The sequence below is a fragment of the Phyllosticta capitalensis genome, assembly GCF_038381095.1.
Source record: "Phyllosticta capitalensis strain CBS 128856 chromosome Unknown BKA78scaffold_4, whole genome shotgun sequence".
NCBI lineage: Eukaryota > Fungi > Ascomycota > Dothideomycetes > Botryosphaeriales > Phyllostictaceae > Phyllosticta > Phyllosticta capitalensis.
The window spans coordinates 2,895,456-2,908,679 of NW_027117442.1; the positions used below are offsets into that span (position 1 = coordinate 2,895,456).

A 13,224-nucleotide genomic window follows, 5' to 3' on the forward strand; every position below is an offset into this window, starting at 1 on the left:
TGGGGGCTGTGAACTTTGGACGCGTGATGGTGCGGTGGATTTTGCTTTTCCTTGTCGCTATGACGCCTGCTATGCTGCGCGTGTTGGTGTTGCGTGTACTCGTGAAAGGGCGGAAAATACTCGCGTGGCGAGCCCGGGGGCGAATGCGAGCGACGATGACGGAGCGGTACGTTTTGATTGTAAGCTTGCGAATGCGTGCGCGTTGGACGGGGTCGGGTATAAGCCATTTGGGGACCATCGTCCTCAGACTCGGATGATGGCAGGCTGCGCGTAGAACGACTGCTGGCACGTCTATATGCTTGCGGCCGCGGCCGTGGCGGCTGTTTTGGGGGCGGGGGGTCAGAGGTCTGACGCGAATGAGAAGAGTGATGCGGATGAAGGTGGGCATGGCGATGCGGAGTAGGAGTCGGATCCAAGTCGTCATCATCGTCGTCAAAGTCGTTAACAACATCATCCGAGAATGGAGAATTGCTGCGACGGTGCGTCACTGGGCTTCTCCGGCGCGGCTCTTCCCTCTTTCCCCATGGAGTCCAAAAATGCTTGCTCAGAGTATTGGCGACGACACGACCGCGGTCTTGCACAATCTCGCGCGGCGTGCGAGCCTTGTAGTCGGGAACGCGCGTGTAGCGGCGGATGATGGTAGGTCGGCCCTCGCGGTTGCGGTAGAGCGGGTTGCGAAAGTAGGCGGCGGCCGCGGCATGAGTGCGATCCTCGGGCAAGTCCTCATCGCCGTCACTGTCGACTATTTCGATGCGCGGGCTGGTCACGCCCGACTTGGGCGGTTCGACGGCTTTGGCAGCCCTCTCGGCTTCCTGGCGCAACCGCTTGGACACGTTCTCGTACCATGTGAGCATGTCATCATCGGGCTTTTCCGGGAAAGCCTCTTTTGGCAGCAGCTTGGGAAAGATCTTGGACGTGGCCGGGTCGACAATGTCAAACTGGGCGACGCTGTTTTGCAAAAACGGAACGTGCTCGTCTGGACCAAGCAACAACTGGATGGTCTGCCATGTCACAAAGCCCTTTGGCTTCAGCGCGGGTATCGAAGGTATTGCGTAGCCGTCCGAGTCCGGGGCAGGCTGGAGCGAGTGCAGACATCCGAGAGACTTGTAGATGAAGCCGATGGAGGAGGCGGGAGTGTCGAGGAAGAGAATGTCGTAGTCGCCGCCGACAGCCTTGTAAAAGGCGGCGAGCTGTGTGGGGGTGATGTCTGTGCAGTCCTCGGCGGGGCCGAAGTTGGAGGCCTGTGTGGGGAAGCGGAGGTTAGCGGAGGGACGACGAGACGACGACCATGGTGTTGATGATCATACCACATAGTTTGCGATGCCGGCCAGCAGGCGGTTGAGCAGGTCGGTGCCGCACTTGTTGGGCTTGAAGAGGTAGCCCCAGAACTGGTGCGCGTCGGTCGAGGGCGGCGAGTCGGGCTTCGCGGTGCCAGTCGTCTCTGCCATGCCGGCTCAGGCGGTGGTGATGCGACGGCTGACAGCATGCAGCGAGGCCAGAGGGCCAGAGATGGAGAGGAAGGGGGAGAGCGGAGGAGTCGAGTCGAAGACGTGAGCACCAGCAGAGCGCAGCGGCGCGGGTTGGCACAGCGAGAGTTGACTTGGGCGGTGGTGGTTGGTTCGGGTGATCAGCAGAGCAGCGGCGGATCAGGCAAACCGGCAGACCAGGCTCAAAACCAAGTCCCTCGCAATGGCTCAGCCTAAAGAGACAGGAATACCCAACAACCAAAATACCGATACCCAAGCCTGAAAGCTGAAACAACCCTCGATATGCTCTACCCCTCCATCACCGATCGCCTCGTCGCCAACTCAGCCTCAGCGTCGTCCCGACCCCATCACTCCCTGTTCGTGCCTCTACCGCTGACATCACTGCCGCAACTCACATAATCGTCCCTGTTAGAGACGGTAGTGCTGCATCGCACCGCATGCAAAAGAAACCAATCATCGTCCATTGTTCCCATCTATTACATAACACTAGCTGCGCCGTTCCATGTCCCCCATCCTGTCTTGCAGACCTGTAGCTCGCTCATTCCATGCATCTACCGTCTTCCATTTCCTATTGTAACATGTTTTGCTCACCGCCGACTACATCTGCCGCCTTTTCGCCTCGCACAACCTCGCCATCCCCTTAGTGCTCCAGCAGCCTCAAGCTGCCCTGCACGACCACGTTCTCCAGGATGGATCCCGGAGGAATGTCGATCGTCTGGCCCTCGGTCGCCACGATGATGACCGTGCCCTTGAGCGTAACACCACGGCCAACGTTGACCGCTCCCGTAATGGTAAGGTGGTCCAGCTCGCGGATCTTGGGGATCGACGGGATGCGCGACTGGAAGCTCGACACCTTCTTGAAGTCGGAGCCGAGCTTGATCAGAGGAGCAGGGCCGAAGCGGTTGGGGTCCATCACGAGCTGGCCGTGCTGGAGAGAGTAGAGATCAGACTTGACGAGCATCAGGTCGGAGCAAGTCTTGACGGGCAAGAAACGCCTGCGGGGGACGTTGACACCGTGGGCGTTGTTGAAGTGACGGATGGCAGCACCGACGGCCGTCTCGAGCTGGATGACCGACAGGTCGGCCTCGCCCTTCTTGTCGGCGGGGATGCTCTTCTCGTTGGGAATAATCTCCATGGCGAGCTCGTTGTTCTCAACAACACGCTTGATGGCCTTGAGCGACAGCCAGATGTTGTTGGTGTTGAAGTACTTGAACTTCTTGATCGACTTGAACTCGTTGACGTGCTCCTTGGGCACCTGGGCGATTTCGAGCAGGCGGACCGAGCCCTCGTAGTCGATAATGGTACCACCCTTGACGTCAGCCTTGGTCTTGTCCGTCAGCTCCATGATGTACTCGGACTGAGTGTCGGTCATGTGCTGGAGGATGCGGAGGTCGACAACAGCACCAAGGTTGTCGGCGTTGGAAAGGAAAATGTACTCGATGCCACGCTCGAGCAGCTTGTCGAGGATGCCGGAGTTGTACATCGACTCGAAGACGTCACCGTGACCGGGAGGGTACCAGTCGGAAATCTGCGACGAGGCGCTCTTGGGCGCCGGGAGCAACGAGTCCTTGAGCACACGAGGGTACTTGGACTGGTTGAAGGTCATGATGTCAATGTTGTGGCCCTCGTACTTCTTGATGATGTTGGCGGTATCCGCGTCCGTGTTGAACGAGTTCATAAGAACGAAAGGAACGTTGACGTCGTAAGTGCGGTTGAGGTACTCGATCTGGCGGACCGAGAGGTCGAGGAACGACATGCCGTCACGGACCTCAATGACGGACTTGGGACCAACGCAACCCATGGAGGTACCGAGACCACCGTTCAGCTTGACGACGGCAAGCTTCTTGAGGTATTCCTGGGACATGGTCTCGGGCAGGTCGTGGTAGTCGACGACCTGCTCGGGCTTGGGAGGAGCGATGCGGGACCACTCAATGGCGTTGCCCTTGGCCTTGTCGTTCAGGTAGCGGCGGAAGAGGGCGAAGAAGTTGTCCATTTCCGTCTCGAACCTCTGATCTTGGAGTTAGTTTCTGACGTTGGCAGGAGGACGTAGTGTGCTTACCTGCTTCTCAGCAGGGTCCTGGACGGTGTCGACGAGCTGGTTCAGAGCATTGCGCATCTGGGAAGCAGCGACAGAGGTCGAAGTGTTCTCAAAGGCCTGATCACCATTAATATAACCATTGACGTGAGAGTGCGACATGATAGCCAGCAGCGTGCCACGAGGTCGGAGGTGAGGTCCAGAGTCAGGTAGCCGGTATATGAGGTGGCAGTTGCTTGGGCGGCGACATCGTGGGACGGCCCGGTGAGAGACACCAGGGTCAGGGGGTTGTTACAGGTTTCCACGTAGAGTGTGGGGCCAAACAGCTGGTCCCGTGCCGAGAGCGGCATCATCAGACGGCATGGCGAGAGTGGTCCGTCTGTTGGGTGGACGTGCCATGCTCGTTGACCGCCATGAGGTGTTTCCAGCCGTTGTTCCGCTGATGCGACTCCTGGCAAAGGTCCACCACCAATCCACAAGAGATGGCGGTGGACAAGGTCCAATGCGGTGTCGCATGTGTCGATGGCTCGTGCTGTTATGATCGACGGTGGTGTTGAGGGGTGGCGGTCGAGGAGTGGGGTGGGTGAGGCGTTGGTTGTTTACTCGGAGGCGAGGCCGTTTGCGAGAGTTTCGAGCGACGTTGGCGAATCAATTGAGCCCCGTCGCGCTCAATGTTGAGCACCGAATGGAAGTTTGACTCGTAGAGCAGAGTGGCAGGCTGCTGGCTTGAGGGAGAAACGTGGAAAAAAAGTCAAACTTACCATGTGCGACTGGGTCTTGCCATGGTGCCTAGAGAAGCCGTCGGCGTCACCGTCGGCGGCGGGCTTGAGACGGTCGGGCAGGATGCGAGAAGCCATGGTGATGAAAGTGTGGTGTTTTGTAGAAAGGAACTGCGGGCGGAGGGGCAGAAAAGTCAGTAAGGGGGTTTCTTGGAATGGTGAAGCCAAGGGAGGGGCTTACAGCGAGCGAGCGGAGGTGGATTCAATGGAGCCGAGCGTGAGGGTACCGGCGCGACAAGGCTTGTCAAGGTGGATGGAAGTGGGATGAAGTGGAAGAGAGGAGAGCGAAGGACGAGAGAAGAGGGAAGAAGGCAGAGGGCCTTAAGATGTACGTGGTGGGTAGAGGGGGGAGAGCTGCGCGGGTGGTCCAAGCTCCTGAGCGGCGGCCTGGACGCTGGCAGCGCAGGAAGGAGCGAGGCAAACGCAAAAGTCGTGGCCGCCGGCACCGAGACTCAAGAACTCTGATGTCGTCTCGTCGACCGACGACAGGGAGCGCTACTCTAATTTTGGCGTGCGGCCTCCATTCACGCGCCGAATCTTGACCACAGAGCCGTTGAGGCCGCCTGTATCTCCTTACAAAGTGGCTGACGGAAGGCTTCGTTGAGCAGCGCACGCCACCGTTGAAGCGCAGAATCATGCCTGCCACGCCTGCTGTGACGCCTCTGCAGCTGTCAACGGTTTTTTGTGCCATTGTGCCGCCACCACGCTAGTTACTGTCAGGTTACTAGGAGTAGTTTCGCGGCAAATACCCCCTCGCCCCCTGTTTGGTCGGCTGGGATGCTCGTCGCAAGTAGACGTCGACGTCTTGATGGACGCTGCAAGCCGCCGTGCGCCCCGAAATTATCATTGTTGGACCGAGAGTCGACGCCCATTATTCGCTGCGGCATCCACACGTGGGGGTGTCGAGTCTGATGCGCGGGAGATCGCCATCTAACGTTTCCGCCCGAGTCGACGACCAAGAGGTCATGCTGTGACTTGTGTGCGCGTCGCCGGCCATTTTTTTGCCCTCGCCCCATGTACCTGCGACGTCTGCTGCCACTATTAACTCCCACCCTTGCAGACACGAGCTAGTAGTCCACTCTCGCAGTCGGCTGCGCCCTATCAAGCCCTCATGCCTGTTGCCGCTAGCTGCCATAGAAACCGGCCCTGTCGCCCTTTTCGTCGCCTCGTCCCGTTTGGGCTGCTGCTTGCCTGGGGGGCTTTGCTCCCTAAGGTCCTTCGAAAATTGCATCGAATCTATATTTACGTCTTTGCTCACAAAATATAAAAAACGAGGAGGCCGAAAAAGAAAGACTGCCGATACAGATTCTTCGTTGAAGGATTTTACTACTATGGGTCCCCTGTCAAACTCCTCGAAATTTCTATCATGGGTGCATCTGCAAAAGGCACAGCAGAAGGCTTCTCCAACCGGATACGCACGCGCGGACTTCCCTCTAGTCTGATGGGCACGATGGGTCCGATTGTTGAAGAACAATGCAAAGCTAGCTGCTCTGCCAATGTCTCCAGAGTCTCATACGAACTCTTCTCCATGATCTACGCATTCGTTAGTGGCCTGCAATCAAGACTTGCGTGGAAACTCACCTCTACAAGTTCGGACTCTAGGTCACAGTGGTTCTTGCCATAGTGGAAGTAGCCAGTGTGGTCTATCCAAACATTGAGCACCACGGCCTGCTTCTTCTCACGCTCGTTGCTGTTAACTCCAATCAAGGTCGGCACGTGGACGTCGCGCAGGTATACGCAGGGCGCGACTTTGACGAGTGTTCTCTCATCATCGATCTGGTTAGGCGGGCGGTAAAAGATTTTCCAGCTCGCTCCTGTGCCAGTACCCAGAGTGCTACCCTTGGGAAAACACACGTCAATGGCACTCGATTCAAGCGTCTTGTTCGTCTCTGGAACCGCCTCAACAATCGCCGCGCTGATGACGGAGCCGAGAGTCCAATCATCCAACCATCCTCCGCTCGAGGCCTTAGAAATGGCGCTCAGGACAGTTTTGCTGAGGGTTCCGTAATGGACTGTGCTGGAGTCGACTTTGTCGTCTTTGGCGGCAGAGTTGAAAGGAGACCTGAGGGCCAAGGTGACCGATACTTGGAGTGGCTGCTCTTTCATCCTGCCCCAAATATCGAAGCCGGCGTTGGCAACCAAGCTCAGGTTGCGGACGGCCACCTTGTCGGCGCCATATGGCCACAGACGTCGGGCCTCGAGATCTGTGATTAATTCGGGCTCTGCCACATCGCGACCGAGCAGGAAATGTCGCTTTACCATGCTGCCACTCATCAATTCCAACTCTGCGGCGAGATCAGATTCTGGATGTGTTTTTGGAGGTGAATTTCCCCCCGATTTTCCTCCGCATCCCATTACATCATCAACGCTAGGCCCCAAACGGCTAGCTGCCGACGCGTGAGGTCGCGACTTCTGCTCATGCTTGCCCGTCGGCTGGAGCTGCACCTCGAGCTGCAACACCAACACACCGCGCAGTCGATAATTTGAATCCGCCCATGTCCCCTTGAAGCAAATGCCCAACATGCAAGGCAGCGTCGAGCTTCCTGCTGAAGCTAACCCACTCACCGAAAACATCCTCTTTCACGTGCTCCGCTCTGGTGCTTCCAACGACTTGCACCAAATCCAAACTGCCACCAAGCAGCTGCAGCAGTGGGAGAAGGAGAGAGGTTTCTATCCTTTACTTCAGGTAGGCTGTCATTTTCTTTTGCTCTCTGGTAGTTTTGAGGAAATCTCCCCTGCGAGAAACCCCTGGACGCCTCCTGCGCGCACCCGCAGCTTCAAGTGTATTTACTCAGGTCGCTGTCTGCATGCTCCAGCGCCTCTTCAATCTCCACTAGCGATCTTCGCATGTCTTCGAGCTTGATCCGTATCTCGCGTGCATTACTTTAGGAACTTCGAAAAGCGGCAGCCCAAGTGCTCGCTGCCAGGAGGCTTTGGTTCACATTTTCCGCAGGCGCAGATGGACAACAATGTATTGCATTTTTGAAACATCCAGATACTAAAATGCGTGTCAGACAGCCTTCATCGATGCGTCTCTTCCATTCGAAGTCCGTTACCTTGCAATCATCCAGCTCAAGAATGGCATCGACAAATATTGGCGCAAGACTGCCACCAAGTACGCACCCTGTCAGCCAACACTGCAAAACGCTAAACAAAAGCAGTGCCGTGAGCAAAGAAGACAAGACTCTCATTCGCTCAAGGCTCCTCGAGAGCGCCGCCAACGAACCCGACCAACGACTCGCCCGGCAGAATGCGTTAGTCATTTCCAAGATTGTCAGGTTCGAGTACCCCAGTGACTGGCCTGATGTTGTCAATCAGCTGCTGGATCTGGTGCGCAACTCCATTGCCCCAGGCGCAAATCCTCTCTACTTGAATCGCACCCTTATGGTTCTCCTCCACGTCATCAAAGAGCTCTCCACAGGCCGCACCATCCGCATGCGTTCAAATCTCCAATCGATAGCACCAGAGATATTCCGCGTCCTTGGTCACATCTACGTCGAAAAGGTCCAGCAATTGCAAAGCTTCCTCCAACAGGGCACAGGCGATGAACGCGATGCGCTCGAGAACATTGAGCAAAGCCTCATGGCGATCAAGATGCTACGTCGTGTTGTTGTGGCTGGCTTTGAATTCCCCAATCGCGAGAAGGATATACAAGAGTTTTGGGTCGTCGTCCGCGATCAGCTCGGACAATTCCTGGCCTTGGTCACGCAGGAGCCAAATCCCCTGCCACAACACTTCCGGGATCCTTTGGAAAAGCACCTCATGCAACTATCCAAGCTCCATCTAGAGACTGCAAAGACTCATCCAGCTGCCTTTGTCCTGCTTCCTGATTCAATGGACATTACGCGAGCGTATTGGGGCCTGATTGTACAGTTTGGCCAAGTATTTGGTGCCAAGTCTCCCTCCACCGACGGTGAAATTGGCACCGATGGCGACGCGGATGACCAAGAAAAACCGATTTTGGAAAGGTTGAGTCTGAAAGGCTTGTTGCTGATCCGGGCCTGTCTCAAGATGGTTTTCAATCCAGCCCAAACTTTCAAATATCGCCATGACCAAGAAAAGCAAGAGGTTTGACTCGCCGATTCTGTCTCTTGAAAAGCTCTAACATTCTACAGCAAGCGCAGGCCAAAGAGATTGTCAAGCAGCAGCTCCTGAGCGAAGACTTTGTCAGGGAGATGATGGAAACGGTCGTCACTCGCTACTTTGTGTTTCGTCCCAGCGACCTACGGCAGTGGGAGGAAGAGCCGGATGAGTGGGAAAGGCGCGAGGACATGGAGGGCGACGACTTTGAGTTTTCTGTCCGGTCCTGCGCCGAGAAGCTGTTTCTCGACTTGGCCATCAACTTTAAAGATCTCCTTGTGCAGCCCCTGCTCGGAGTCTTTAACTCGGTCGCGTCGCCTGACAATGAGAACATTCTCTTCAAGGACTCTGTCTACACCGCCGTCGGACTGGCGGCACCTGTGCTCCACCACCAATTGGACTTTGATTCCTTTATCCGCTCGACCTTGGTCCAGGAGGTACAAAAGCAGAAGCCCGGTTACAGCGTTTTGCGTCGGCGCATTGCCATTTTGTTGGGGCAGTGGATCACGATCAAAGTGTCTGATGAAAGCAAGCCGCTTGTCTACCAAATTTTCCAGCACTTGCTCAACAAGAATGATCCGCTGAATGACCATGTCGTTAGAGTCACTGCTGGACGCCAACTCAAGAACATTGCCGACGACTGGGAGTTTAATATCGAGGCATTCCTCCCCTATGCTACAGACACGCTGGGCCATTTGATGGCCTTGATTAGGGAAGTTGAGCTTACCGAGACCAAGATGGCGCTTCTCAACACCATCAGTGTCATAGTTGAGAGGCTCGAACATCACGTATGTTTGCACCAAATAGTCGATGAAAATGTAGGCTGACAGTGACAGATCACACCCTACGCAAACAGCATCGTCAGTTTGCTGCCGCCACTATGGGACCAGTCCGGGGAGCAACACCTGATGAAGCAAGCCATCCTTACCATCTTCGCCCGCTTGATCAACGCCATGAAGGCCGAGTCTATCCCCTACCACTCCATGGTCATTCCCATCATCCGCAACACCCTCGAACCTGGGTCAGACACACAAGTGTACCTTCTCGAGGACGCCTTGGAGCTATGGCACGCCGTGCTCGTGCAGACGCCTGCCCCTGCATCCCAGGACGTCCTCTCTTTGGCCCCGTACCTGATCCCCTCGCTCGAACTCGGCACCGACAGTCTTAGAAAGACGCTCGAGATTGCCGAGACGTACCTCTTGCTCGCGCCGGCCGAGATGTGCTCCGACGACATGCGCACGTCGTTGCTGCAGTCACTCTGTGAGCACCCCATTCCCAAAATGCCACCCTTCGTCACAAAACTAACATTCACCAGCATCCCTCCTTGGGTCCCTGCGCCCCGAAGCCAACGGCCTCGTCACGCACCTCGTCGAAGTCTTCGTGCGCACAGCCCAGCTCCTCGGCGGCGAAGGCGCCGTCGAAGTCCTCACCGGCGACATGCTGCGCACATCCTTCCTTTCCAACCTGCTCGACGGGCTCAAAGGCGCGTGGGAAGCGCACCAAACAACCGGCCCCAACGCGCGCGCCTCGGCCGTCGACGGCATCGTCGAGACGGACTACTTCGCCGTGCTGGCGCGCATCGCGCTCGCCTCTCCCCGCATCCTCCTCCAAGCGCTCACCAGCGTCTCCCCCGCCGAACCGCTCCCGCAGCGCATGGACTGGCTGCTCACCGAGTGGTTCGACCACTTCGACAACATCGCGTCCCCCACCAACAAGAAGCTCATGTGCCTCGCGCTGACCACCCTCCTCGACACGCGCGCCCCCTGGATGCTCGCGAAACTCCAACTCTGCATGACCATGTGGACGGACCTGTACATCGAGCTGACCGACGGCAACGAAGACACGTCCGTCGACGGGCTGGTGTGGGAGCAGGAGCCCCCCCTGCTGACTGCCCCCGAGGCCCCTGATGATGCTCGTCGCCGCGACCTTATTTATTCTGATCCGGTGCATCGTGTTAATTTGGTCGCGTGTGTGAGAGAGACTCTGGGACGCGTTGTCCAGGGCTGTGGTGGTGAGGACGCCTTTAGGGATGAGTGGCTGCTTAATGTCGATCAGGATGTTGTCGCCGCGTTTGGCCGGTTGGGCGTCATGTGAGCGTGGCGAGTGGTGGTAGGGAGCTTGCTGTCCGAGGGTCGGGTCGGTGCTTGGTAGGTGGGCGGGCGGTATGTGGGTGCCTGCCAACAAAAACATCAATAATGGTCGACTGATCAAGTGCTAGACGCTCGCCACATACAAATCTACCTACCTAGCTCTCCGTAGCGTAGGCACATGGGTTGGTGAATTGGTTGTCTTTCTTGGTAGTGGACAGCAAGTAGGCACAACAACACCAACACATTGTTAGACTGAGAAATTCATACCTCTCTCTCATCTACCTTCCTTCCTTCCATCCTTTGAATTCTTGGTGGCCCGCGGGCCGCGCTATCTACTACCGGTACATCCCCAAGTGCATACATACTGCATGCCGCTCGGCAGGTCTTTTTCTCCTCCTGCATGTCTCACACTCTCACTTCTCAAGTACTCAGCCAGCAGCCAAGTCACACCAGCAGACAACATAAACATCCCACCAGAGTCAGAACTCTCAGACACACGTCGCATGCACAGGAAGCCTCCTCAAGTTTTTCGAAATTTTTAACATTTTTAACATTTATATCCCTAATTTTATTATAAGATATCGGAATGACGTGCCCCCTGGATCCCTGAACGCCGCACGCTCTTGTCCACATGAAACTTTAAATCCAAGTTGAATTTGATTTGAACATGGAAATCTTACGCAATGCTGTTTGAAGGCTGAGGTGTGATAAAGGGAAAGGTTGCGCTTCTTTGGTTGCTTTTTGTTGGCCCGGAGAGGACAAGGAGGGAGGTGTGGAGCGTTGAAAATCTTCCATCTGGCCTTTGGTTGGTCTTTTTAGCCCGGAGAGGAGGAGAATGGAGGATGGAGCGTTGAAGATCTTCCATCTTGACGGTGTGTGTGTGGTTTGCTGACTTCACCACCTGCCCCCAAGGCGCCCGGCCCGCTCATCTAAACTCCCACGCGCCACACATACCCTTAAACTGAACACTCTGAAACCTATCCAACCTGTCCACATCCACGCCGCGCACAGCAACGCTCCACCCATCATCCCGCGTCACAACCACATCCCTCTCCCTCGGGACGCCGGCCGCGCCGACGCAGTAAAACGTGACCAGCCCGCTGCCGCCGGCGCTCAGCGCCGCCTGCGCGTCGGCCGAGCAGAAGCAGATCTGCTTCGCGCGCTGGCTGTGCACGTGGAGCAGCTTGTCGCGCCAGGTGAGTTTGGTGGTCGGGGAATGGGGGGGAGGGGGAGGGATGGGGTGGTGAGGATGGGCCCGATGAGGAGGTCGAGGAGGGGTGGGGAGGGGGGCGTGGCGATGCTGGTGTCGCTGCTGGTGTCGCTGCTGGCGGCGTCGGTCGAGGCGGATGAAGGGGGTGCAGATGCAGCCGGGGCGTGCTGGCGGAGGCGCGCCGCGCAGACGAGTTGGCGCCACTCGCGGCTCTGGTAGTCGGCGTCGAAGTCGCTGTCGAAGTCGCTTTCGCTGTCACTATCCTCGTCATCATCCTCATAGCTGCCCAGCTGGCTGGCAAACCGCAGCTTCGTCAGGCGGTCGACGGGAATGAGGACGCGGGCAACCACGACGTCGCAAAGCGGGCTCAGCGAGCGGTAGAAGGCGGCGTAGCGGTCGGCGACGGCGCTTTGGGGCGTGAAGTAGACAGCCTTGGAGCGGCCAAAGTCGCCCGCGCTGGCCATCCTGCGCGGCACGATGGCGCCCGTTTCCGCGTCGACGAGAGACAGCGTCTTGGTCTTGTAGCCGGCCCGCCACAGCACCCTGTAGCCGTCCATGGGCTCGTTGGCTTTGAGCGAGCAGGCGGGAAAGGCGGCCTGGTGTGGCAGCTCTCCCGGCGTCGAGTCCTTGGGCTCCGTCTCCGTCACTGTCCTCCCGTGCAATCGCGCCAGTGCCACACGAGCGCGCTGGCCCAGTTCATCGTTCAGGAAGTGGAAGCGCGCGCGGACGACCTCCCAGAGCCAGAAGCGGGGGGTTGCCGTGCCCCTGATGTCGGCGAAGCGGGGGTCGAGGATGGCGTCGGTGAGCTCCTTTGTGATGCCGGTCCTCAAGTAAAAGTCGTCCCAGTCCTCGACATCCTCTCCTCTTGCGATGTGGGATATGGTCCACCTGGGGATTGAAATCGACTTTCCCCCAGCGGGCCTGTTGAGCGCGGCCTCCCAGAGCTCCTCAGCCAAGGGCCTCACGAGTCCCATGTACTCGAAGACCTCCGGGCCCATGCGGTCCGGGATGGTGATTGTCTCGACGGGGGACGAGACGGATGATGCTTCTGTGAAGCTCTTGATGTTGGGGCTCATCCGGTGGTGCTTTGATGGCGGCAGCGCGCCGGACGAGAGGGCGAAGATTTTGGTCGAGAGCTGCCGCTTGTTCTCTACCGCTGGGGATAGGAGACCTTCTATCTCCAGCCCTGATGCCGTCTCGTCGTCGATGAACGGCTTACTGTGTGGGGGGAGGAACCACGAGGGGTCTGACATTTTGGCGTTTGTGGACCGTGGTGTTGAAGAGGGACGGGAAAAGAGAGTGAGTATATGGTGGTGGATCTCGAGTGTAAGTTGTTGTGGGAGTGTACAAAGTCGCGGAGAGCGCTGAGGAGATGTCTTGAGTTGTGGACTTGTACTCGGTGGCTTGCACTAGAGACCTGTGCTCGTCAAGAGAGACCGAGAGGAATATTATATACATTTTGGCAATGGTCTAGATCACTGGCGCTGTTGTTGGAGACGGTCAGTCCAATCTGAAATTCGCAGGAATGTGGTCGAAGAGTGGT

The 13,224-nt window shown here is 57.1% G+C and overlaps 5 protein-coding genes across 5 annotated transcripts; 1 reads left to right on the top strand and 4 right to left on the bottom strand.

The window, feature by feature from the left end:
* Window positions 1–611: 611 nt before the first annotated feature.
* On the bottom strand, window positions 612–1,448 carry BKA78DRAFT_249465 (uncharacterized protein; the record flags this gene model as incomplete). Its single annotated transcript, XM_066884474.1, has 2 exons — window positions 612–1,241; window positions 1,311–1,448. Coding segments are annotated over 2 exons (768 nt in total), but the record flags the coding sequence as incomplete, so codon positions are not given.
* A 679-nt stretch (window positions 1,449–2,127) lies between these two features.
* On the bottom strand, window positions 2,128–4,379 carry BKA78DRAFT_249541 (UDP-glucose pyrophosphorylase; the record flags this gene model as incomplete). The annotated part of the gene is made up of 3 exons (XM_066884486.1): window positions 2,128–3,495; window positions 3,547–3,642; window positions 4,284–4,379. The coding sequence occupies 3 exons, from the start codon at window positions 4,377–4,379 to the stop codon at window positions 2,128–2,130; spliced, it is 1,560 nt and encodes a 519-aa protein (XP_066745984.1).
* A 1,251-nt stretch (window positions 4,380–5,630) lies between these two features.
* On the bottom strand, window positions 5,631–6,563 carry BKA78DRAFT_352373 (Dihydroneopterin aldolase-domain-containing protein; the record flags this gene model as incomplete). The annotated part of the gene is made up of 2 exons (XM_066891341.1): window positions 5,631–5,834; window positions 5,883–6,563. The coding sequence occupies 2 exons, from the start codon at window positions 6,561–6,563 to the stop codon at window positions 5,631–5,633; spliced, it is 885 nt and encodes a 294-aa protein (XP_066745985.1).
* Window positions 6,564–6,822: 259 nt separating this feature from the next.
* On the top strand, window positions 6,823–10,475 carry BKA78DRAFT_249170 (armadillo-type protein; the record flags this gene model as incomplete). The annotated part of the gene is made up of 6 exons (XM_066884450.1): window positions 6,823–7,015; window positions 7,320–7,416; window positions 7,463–8,369; window positions 8,417–9,169; window positions 9,218–9,641; window positions 9,697–10,475. 6 exons carry the CDS (start codon window positions 6,823–6,825, stop codon window positions 10,473–10,475), a joined length of 3,153 nt encoding a protein of 1,050 aa, XP_066745986.1.
* A 1,109-nt stretch (window positions 10,476–11,584) lies between these two features.
* On the bottom strand, window positions 11,585–12,934 carry BKA78DRAFT_295122 (uncharacterized protein; the record flags this gene model as incomplete). The annotated part of the gene is made up of 1 exon (XM_066886441.1): window positions 11,585–12,934. One exon carries the CDS (start codon window positions 12,932–12,934, stop codon window positions 11,585–11,587), a length of 1,350 nt encoding a protein of 449 aa, XP_066745987.1.
* Window positions 12,935–13,224: the final 290 nt, after the last annotated feature.